Below are 10,280 nucleotides of genomic sequence, written 5' to 3'. Positions count from 1 at the left end.
CAAGAATGTTCTATTTATAGAAGGATAAAACCATACCTATGTCACTAATGACATATGTAAATATAACAAAGTCAAGAATGGTTGCAAATCTTACCAATTTGTCAATCACAAAATCTTTTATTTCCAATTTCAATTACTATTCCTTTTTAACAATTGTTTGTACCAATTGAATAGCTAAAAGTTGACTAAAAAATGAGATAGATTCAAAGTAATAATAGTTGGCTACAGCACAGGTCATCGCGTTCACGTTGATCTTAGATAAGCAGAAAGTTGTAAACAAGTTGGATTATGTTGTGGTAAAAGCTTTTCATATTAATAGCGCGGGCTAATCACTTTTTAGCACAGCAATTGAAACAACCACTGTCTGGGAATTTCATAAGTTGAAAGTCCATATTCTCTGGAGGGGCTTCTTCTAGTAATATTAAGTCTAATTTGATCTTGTTGGATTAAAAATGAACACATGGCTTAATCAAAAGTATGGCCCAAAATGAAAAAAGTTTTCTGATGCTCTTTAACTTTAATTTATTCATTTGGACGCAACAGTACACTGGCAGCTTCAATAATGGTATTATTATGCAAATATGTGGCACCCAATCAAATAGTAATAATTAGATAAGTCATTGATATAAGCAGTCAAGTCAGTAATTTTTAGTCAGCTCTTTGGACTCGTCTAGATGAAAGTTTTTCCCTGAATAGAATAGACCAGGGTCATATCAAAGTAATGAGAGGAAACTAAAGAAAGAAATAATTGGAATTCACTATTTCTTTTTATCACTTATAGTACACCCTTTTTGTATTAATTTTGAGATTTAAACTAGTTATGTAGATGTTATAGTCAAAAAGTTTTGAAAAAAATAAACTTACTGAAAATAATAAGACAAACAAATTAAAACAGAGAAGCAGTAGTAACCTGGATAAAAAAGAAACAAATTGAAGTGTCATAGACAACTTTTTGTAGGTTTATAATCTCATATTAGTCAATCGAGTATCGATGAAATGGAAAGGGGTCAAAATCCCTTCAAAATTACTTGAAATGAACAAAACTATCCTACGTATTGGTCTAAAGATAAACTTTCTATTAATACTATGATTTAAAAATACATTTACAATTAATAATTTTGAATAGGTATACCTCAAGCGAACTCTTATTTATTTTTAAAAAATTTTGTACCACTTGAAAAGTCTTGTACGAAAAGTAAGGTGGGATATTTTGAATATGTATATACTTTTGAACAACATTTTCCCCTAAATCTTTTAGTCAAAAGCCTACGATATATAGGTTATAGAACTATATAAGTTGGAACTAGAACTTGAAATAACTAAACATCAAAATAAAAAATAGATCGTTGATTAACCCCATCCCATTTGTCTATATCCTACGCCAGCCAACATCTTTAATTTGCAGATCATATCAGTTCTAACACATTATTAACTCTATTATTTTTCGATTATCATATCTGACTTATAACAAATAGTTAAAAGTCATGTCAAATTAACTAGATGTTTATTAACATGTACGATATACCTCCTCTTTCTTTTTTTTTTATTGGAGGGTCAGTTTGACAAAGGAAAAATTCATAGAAAATTTAACACTACAACATACAAAGTTTTTTATCTGATCTAAGTGAAAAGTTTCAACAACATACATACTTCCATAGTGATTTTGGCCAAAAGAGTATAGTAAATACAAATAATTGAAAGGGTATCCAATATTGAATCATCTAAATATATGTTTATTAAGTTGCATGTGAGAAAGAATTATTTTCCATGTCTTGTCACCAAACACAAGATACCAAACAAAGATAACAAAATAATATAAAACGTAGCAAACATGTTTGATTTATTTTAGAACATGGGAGGGAATTGTTTCTCCGGTCCAAGGAATGTCATGTTTGTCGTCTTTATTTGAAAATACACACAATAATTTTACATTTTAACTTATTCTATATGCTCTTACTGTAAAAATAATTTTTACATTACCTAATAACTATGCATAATAAACAAAACTAGTTATTTATACTCCTACATGTTAAGTAAGTATATTGATAGTGTAAAAAATATTTATAATTACTATAGTTGTAAACATAATTTGATTACTTTGAAAGCACAAATTATTTTTTTACACTATTAGTTTATTTAGAAAACAACAACAATTAAAACATTGTAAAATGATATACGCTAAGAAAATCATATTGTCAATCTACTAGATGTATATACTAATATTCTGTACAGTCACTTAGTATACGTAAGTTAAATAAAATTTAATAATTGTATGGTTTGGGTGAGTGTATAGCTAGGTCAAGTCATTTTCGTAATATACTTTTGGCTTTCCCAAGAGAATTTGGTTAAGTAAAAGATCCAAAGAGTATGAGATTAGGTGAGGTTTGTTTGGGTGTCCCTCTCTTGAAGAATTCACAAGGAATTTTATATATATGAAAAAAATTTAAATAAATATATTCATGCATGTATTCCAAAATAGTAAACTCCGATAGCTTAATTCCAAAAGTGGTTGGGTAAACTATAAACTATGGTCCCCTTAGCTTATTTTTCATCATTTTATTTAAAGAAAAAAAGATAGAGATACCTTTGGTTATATAGATATGTGCAAAACCTGCAACTAAAATTTCAGATTGCATGTGCACCTACTGTTTATTAAAAATACTCGTGACATTACTATCGAATTTTTAGTATATATGTACATTTGGTTCATATTAAAGTTGATGTTGGCAGTACTATAGGTAAATAAAAACGGAAATATTGGCTTTTCCCTAAAAAAAATATATTACTGCTTTCCTCTGCCCTATTATATGGAAATTTTCAAAAATAGCGAATATTAGGCACTTTATAGTTATAGTTTGCTTAGTCACTAATAATAGCAAAATGTTAGGAGAGGAGATAGTCGAGCAAGATCTGAAAAAGAGAGAAAGAGAGTTTTTTTTTTTTTTGCAGATTTTGGAGAAAAGAATACAAATAAAAAACTGGTGTGTATCAAATTGAGTACATATTAAGAAGCGAGAAGAGAGAGATTGAGAAAGTGATAAGAGACGATTGTATTTTGTATTATGTATTATTTTATATCTATTGTATTCGAAATACAAGGAATTGTATTTTGTATTTAATTTGCATTGTATTCTTTATTTATTTTGTATCAATTGTAGTCGAAATACATTAAATACAACTGTACTCATCTTCTTTTGATTGGATACAAATACACAGATGAATACGTACATATGAATACAAATACAAAATATAATTTTTTTGAATACTATCAAAATATAATACAAAACTCCCACCTATATTTGATTTAATACAACTGATACACAATACGTTTGAATGGATTTCTTCTTATTTGTAAGAGAGAAAAACGGAGAAAGAGAGGGGGGTTAAGGGAGAGAGGAGAAGAATGTTCTATAAAAATAACATAATTGCACTTTTTTATGATATTTTAAAATTATAGTTATTTTCTATAAAAAAATTTATTAATTTTGCCTAAGTTCCATAACTATTGATATTTACTCTCCTCGCATAAGTTTTAGTGATTATCACCTCATGGACTAACATATTATAATTCAAAACATGGACAGGAGGAAGTACATAACTTAAACTCATTAGTTAACTTCAATCACTTAGTGATAATAACAGTGCTTATTTAGTAGATTGGCAGACATTATTAGATGCACTAAAATTATTAAAACTATCCAAATAAAATCTCAATTCTTAAACAATCTTATCATAAACAATCAAAATATCATAAGACTGGTATTATTAATCATATGTCTCCTATTCCTTTTATAAATAGATGTACACAATTACAAAGTTTCAATAAACATCGCTAGCTATACTATAATATAATCCTTTCACATAATATACACAATCTCTTTACATCAAGAATGAATCTTTGAAACTCAAAATCATTTTATAAAAATTATAATTATGATTTTAAATTGCATGTCTAAACGTCTGAGTAGATATACTCGTAGAAGATAGATGGTAAGGGTAAAAAAGAGTAGCAGGAAGTTGGAAAAAAGGAAGATGTGGATGGTCCATGAGCATTTGGCAGTAAGTGTTGTTGTATAGGACAACAATAAAATTAAAAGAGCAGAAAGGGGGACCCTAAAACCGAAAGAGCAAGAGTTTCTGCCTTTCTGGTGAGGTGACCCAGTCAGATGATAGAATTATTTTATTTATTTATCTATCTATCTTTTTTTAATTTCAACAACGATAACTCTTTATAATTATTAGCTCAACTTCACCGTCCGTCACTATTCTGTTTGTTAAAGAGAAAAAGGTCTACTCTTACTACTATATACTATATACTGCCTCGCAAAGCAGAGGCAGAGACTGAGGCAGAGGTAAAATTATAATTTAGATTTTTAAAAAAATTAAAAAAATGTACTTATAATAAAAAAATAATTATAAATTTGATGATAAATTTATAAATTTTAAATTTTGATTTAGCGAAAGTAAAGGGACGACCAATATCTGAAAAAACGGGTCTTGCATTGTAGTTGGATATATAGTGTCCAATTAGCTAATGGACATGGCAAGAGACACAAGACACCTCTTGTCCGTCTACATCGGATCCTATCTCTTTCTATAAAATCTAATAAATAAAATGTAATTTATATTCGTTCGATCCTAATTTTTACGAAGAAACTTATAATATGAAGGTGAAAACGTCTACCTGTCCATTTGAAATGTGATATAAAACATTTTAAGTTTTCAAAATAAATTTGATGTTCTTTAAAAGTACTATTTATAAATTAATATAGTTAATATGTAGTTCAAAATATTTAAAAAGATTTTGAGAAAATACATGCAAGTGAAAAATTGCTTAACTCTCTAAATAATAGTTGTAATTTTTTCACCTAAAAATGATATACAGGAATAAACGTAATTGTTGTGAATATATAATTATTATGTGTAATTCAATCTCAAAATTTAGATTTTAAATGTCATATAAAAACCTACAATACATTCTCTTGACTAATATTAACAATGTAATAGCTCAATTGATTGACAACCAATCATGCTTCTAATTAATTGATAAAAATTTGATTTCGGCCGTCATATAATTGTTTCACTTATTTTTCCTTCCCCTTCCCTGATAAGAAGACAAAGAAAAAACCAATACTAACAAATGGCTTCTCAGAGAAAATTGGTTCACTTAAAATTAACAAAAGAGTGATCCTTATGTATCATTTAATTACTTGTTTTGTTCTTTTCACGCTTATTAAAAAAATATTTTAAAAATTATAATTTACTAAATGACCTCTATTTAGTAAAAGTAGATTGATTTATGCCCTCTTAAATACTTGCATTCTTATTAATATTAAGGGGTCTCTCAGTGTACTGTTTGACAAGCATAGAACATAATCATAGATAGTCATAAATAAAAATTTAGTATTGCTTTGGCTAGTACTAATTGTGGAATAAATTATATTATAATTAGTATATGATAAGTAATTTCTAATTTGAGGGTGGATTACTAGTATTGAAATTAGTTATAATTTGATAAAACAATAAAAATGACGAAAATCCTCCCCTAAGCTAAGGCCCCTCAAATCCCTTTTTTCAAATAAATAAGTGAAGTAGCAAAGAAGTTCTTTCTCTAAAAGAATTTTCATTAAAAAAATTATAATAAAAGTCTGAAAATATTTTGTAAACAAATGATTTCTTCTTAAAATTATATAACAAATAAGAAATAATACTAATTGAAATCCTCCGTACATGATTAATCACAATATAATTAACTTAAAAAAGAATTGACCGATCCAAAACAACCCCTACAAATATAATATATAATTAAAAATAATCATCAATTTTTCCTTAAATTCTTAAAATAACAATTATTTTAGGATGATATTTTTAGTAATTTCTTTTAACCCCTTCCTACAAACTTACACCCTCTTACTTTCGTAAAAACTTGAATTTACAATTTTTAATCTGTTTTATATATTAAATAATTAATTTTTATTTTATATCATACATTTATATATAAAATAATCAACTAATATGTTACGTGTTAGTAATGTTAATTTAGGATGAAGCGAGTAAAAGTAAGTAGGGAAAATTATGGGGCCATAGTGTACCCACCTAATTCTCCCACTCAATACAACATAATATGTTCCAGCTACGACTTCACGGGACGACACCGTACAAAGGGAGCATATGCATTATTCTCTTTATCTTCCCTTTTATTTTTGGATTTTTCCAATCCTTTTTTTCTCTTTCCCAGTAATCAATTAAGGGTCCAAAATCCAATAATGGCATAATCATTTTTACCAGTTATCAATGGCTGTAAAGGCAACTCCCTTTTTTGATCCTCTTCTTTTTTACTTTCCTTCATTATTTACGTTGTTGTATATTGTCACCAACTACCAGCGTCACTATGAAAACGCCATAAAAAAGGAACATAAAATCTAAAGTGGAATCGTTGAATTTCAGTTGAAAATAAATTCAAACATCTGCACGTAAAAACTACTGTTGCCACAATTTTCACACTCCTATTCCCTTCACTCACCCTTGTCCAATAGCTCTATATAAATGTCATTTAACGACTTTAAATATAATGACGTTCATTTATACGTGCTTTTTATCATTGTGATACTTTTAACTTTTCACCTGAGATATTTAACATTATAAATTTAAAAGATAATTTTAGTTAAAACAATTAAATTTAAAAATTTTATTTTCTTTCTTAAACTCAAAATCAAATTAAAATCGGACAAACAAATAGTTTTTTTTTTTTTTTACCAGGGGTGGGGGAGAAAAGTGGTCCACTTGAGTCTATGTCTAACCGACTATAGGGAGAAAAGCCGTGTGAGATAAGGAATAAAATAGAGAGAGAAAATTATTGTATGGTAGTAGTTTTTTAGGTGCTAAACATTGAAGCAGAAAACCTCTGTAAGAAAGATGAAGAAGAAATAGTCTGTGGATGGAATCTTGTAGTTGTAACCATTGTTTTTGTCTAGTTTCCTGGGAAATAAAACCTTATACTGTGTAAACTTGGGATTTAGCTGTTTTCAGCAAAATCTTTGGTTTCTTCTGAAAGCTGAGCTGTTCTATTTTTGTTTTTTTGGTACCTTATTCTCACTTATACTCATCATCTACCTTCTTCTCCAAATCTCACCTATCAAAAATGATGTCGGATGATGGACTTTCTTCATTAGCTTTCATTCAAGATCCAAACTCAAACCCTACTAATAATAATCCAAACCCTAACTCAAATCCATCTGCTAAACGAAAAAGAAATCTCCCCGGAAAGCCAGGTAAGCTAGCAATTTTTACTATATATATATATATATATATAAAAACAAAATTATAAGTTTTTTTTTTGGGGGTCATAATTGGTTTGTTTGTTGTTGGTGGTGGTGGTGATGTTTATTAACAGATCCAGATGCAGAAGTGATAGCACTATCACCAAAGTCACTGATGGCGACGAATCGATTCATATGTGAAATCTGCAACAAGGGTTTTCAGAGGGACCAGAATTTACAGCTCCACAGAAGAGGTCACAACTTGCCATGGAAGCTAAAGCAAAGGAACAAAAATGAAGTGATCAAGAAGAAAGTTTATATTTGTCCTGAAAAGACGTGTATCCACCATGATCCATCGCGAGCTCTGGGAGATTTAACAGGTATTAAAAAACACTTCTCGAGAAAACATGGCGAGAAGAAGTGGAAGTGTGAGAAATGTTCCAAGAAATATGCTGTTCAATCTGATTGGAAAGCTCATACTAAGATTTGTGGCACAAGGGAATATAAATGTGACTGTGGAACTCTATTCTCCAGGTACCTATTTAATGAACCATAAATTATTTTCATTTATTGCTTTAGAGAATATATATAAATGGACTATCCTAAGTATAGTCAATTGAGGAAATAAATGTGAAATTTAATGCAACTAACTTGAAGTGAAAAAAAAAAATTGAACAGAAAGGACAGCTTTATAACACATCGAGCATTTTGTGATGCGTTAGCAGAAGAAAGTGCAAGATTTACATCAGTTCCAAGTACAGCAAATCTGAATTTCAGAAATGAAATTTTGCTGAATGGGGGATTTGGCAATACTAATCTTCAGCAAAGTACTGGAAATCCCCAATTTGGTTCTAATTTGTTTAGGCCTGAATTTATGGGACTTGGATTGGACCCTGCAATTAGTCATCATCATCAACCACAGCTCAATAATGTGGATGGACAAAAACCAAGGATACCACTTTGGTTGGACAATAATATGAACCCGAATCCAGGTAATGATTTCTTAGTAGCATCGTCAAGCTCTACTACTAGCAATTTGCCTCATCATGAATTGGTCCAAATCGCCGCACATAACAATACTCAACAATGGTTCATTAATGGTACTGGTGTTGGTGATGATTCTGGAATTGGCTCATCCTCGTCTCAACTTCCTTCACGAGTATTGCTAAAGGAGGAGGAAGAGAACAAAAGAAATATGTCGGAGACAATAAGTTCAATGTACTACAACAATCATCACAACGAAACAACAGCACCAGCTACTCATATGTCGGCTACTGCACTTTTACAAAAAGCAGCCCAAATGGGATCAACGAGGAGCAATTCAGCCCTCTTTGGTACTGGATTCGGGCTAATGGGCTCGTCTTTTTCTAAAAGCAATGGACAAGGACAATTTGCTACTCATGATCAGAATTTTAACGGTTTAATGATGCACTCTCCGAATAATAATAATAGTAATCAAGGAAATAGGCTGTTGTTCGGGGATATGAATTCCACTTCATTAGAAGGTAATGCAAGTGGAAAGAACTCAGATCCTTTCAATTTGATGCCGCGTAACAACAAAGGAAAACAAGTTAATCTGAGTGGAAATGAAGCAATGGAAGGAGGTTTAACAAGAGATTTTCTTGGGGTAGGAGGGAACGAAAGTAGGCCTTTTCTATCGAAAAATGAGCTAGCCAAGTTCGGTAACATATCTGCTTCAGCCATGGGATTAAGCGATTATAGTGAAACTCATTGACTGGATCTGTTATTTATATACACAAAAAAGTTATGTGTGCTTATAACAAAAGCACACACATTCTGAATGTGGATTACTCAAAAGGTCCAAACTTGTGGGGAGATATCGTTTCAAAGGACTTTCACTATAGTGGAATGATACAATGTTCAGAGTGTGGAGAAAAAAAAAGTTGGAAGAAGGCCAAAAGCTTCAATGTTGATGAGAGAAGAGAGAGAAAGGCAGCAGCAATTTTGAGAGATCTTGTGAATTGTCAGAGAAAAAAAAAGGATGGGGACCACTGAATGTTTGGAAGAGATTTGTTAAAAGGGACTTGACAATCACAAGTCAGCCTTTTTTTTTTCCTCCATGGTGTTTACTTACTGCTTGTAAAAATATTTCTGCCTTTTTACAAATTTATTTTCCTTTGAATGTTCAATTGCTTACTGCATACCTGTGAACTCTCTAGGCTCACTGCCATATTCAGAATCTTTCAGAATTTTCAATTATTTTTGTTGTTATTTTCACTTCTAGTACCTCTTTTTGTTTCTTATAATTGTTCTCCTCATCATGTTGTTCATGCCTGATCAAGCACTGCCAAAAGAAAATTGACTTTAGTCAGTTTAGTTTTTGATCTGTTGTTAAATTGCTTGTGTAGCTAATAGGATTATTTTTGATAATCCATCGCTAAATAAGATGAAGGGTTGATGTTGTTGTTTAGTTACAAAATTTTCGGTTGCTAATTCATATTTTAGCAGTGAAAAAAGGTGGCCATCATAATTAGATTTTGGAGTAGTTATTAGTTTTTCTCCTTGATTCTACTATTTTAGTTTTGGAAAAGAACTGTTTGATGTATCATTTTGTACGCATGTTGTTGTATCTGTAAAGAATCATGGAATAATGTTACGTTTTAAGAAAGTTCCAAGAAACCAAGTTTTTGTAACTTGTATAAAAATCTATCGAAAATAATTTTTCTATCTTTCGAATGAAGACAAGTATATGTACATTGTATTTTTCTCAATTCCGAATGAAGACTACACAAGGTATGTCATTGTTACATTATTATATATACTATAAATTTATGTTTTGCAGGTTAATTATCATTCATATATTTGAAATAAATAGTTATAAGTAATTTGTTTTTACATAATCCTCCTGCGTCCAAATTGGACCAAAACCCTTTGTCAGACTATGATTCCCTCGAGGTTATGAGCTAAGATACTGATTACTATTCTCTTATTGGGTAATTAATTTTTTTCCTATGTGAATTAGTCATTAGCTCCGAAAAGCCTGATTTGGCCAAAATCATT

At 30.1% G+C, this 10,280-nt stretch overlaps 1 protein-coding gene across 1 annotated transcript; it reads left to right on the top strand.

Moving 5' to 3' along the window:
* The first annotated feature begins 6,435 nt into the window (after positions 1 to 6,435).
* LOC101261125 (zinc finger protein BALDIBIS) lies at positions 6,436 to 9,479 on the top strand. The gene is made up of 3 exons (XM_004241222.4): positions 6,436 to 7,271; positions 7,394 to 7,793; positions 7,938 to 9,479. The coding sequence occupies exons 1-3, from the start codon at positions 7,142 to 7,144 to the stop codon at positions 8,992 to 8,994; spliced, it is 1,587 nt and encodes a 528-aa protein (XP_004241270.1). The 5' UTR covers positions 6,436 to 7,141; the 3' UTR covers positions 8,995 to 9,479.
* The last annotated feature ends 801 nt before the right edge of the window (positions 9,480 to 10,280 follow it).

Source organism: Solanum lycopersicum, chromosome 6 (assembly GCF_036512215.1).
Source record: "Solanum lycopersicum chromosome 6, SLM_r2.1".
Classification (NCBI taxonomy): domain Eukaryota; kingdom Viridiplantae; phylum Streptophyta; class Magnoliopsida; order Solanales; family Solanaceae; genus Solanum; species Solanum lycopersicum.
This window is presented reverse-complemented; position numbering and strand designations above follow the sequence as displayed.

Bases quoted from the DNA above. Each gene is read 5' to 3' on its own strand.
- LOC101261125 (XM_004241222.4), top strand. From the start codon at position 7,142: ATGATGTCGGATGATGGACTTTCTTCATTAGCTTTCATTCAAGATCCA. The intron at 7,272-7,393 runs GTAAGCTAGCAA...GTTTATTAACAG, and splicing joins AAATCTCCCCGGAAAGCCAG to ATCCAGATGCAGAAGTGATA. The intron at 7,794-7,937 runs GTACCTATTTAA...AAAATTGAACAG, and splicing joins TGTGGAACTCTATTCTCCAG to AAAGGACAGCTTTATAACAC.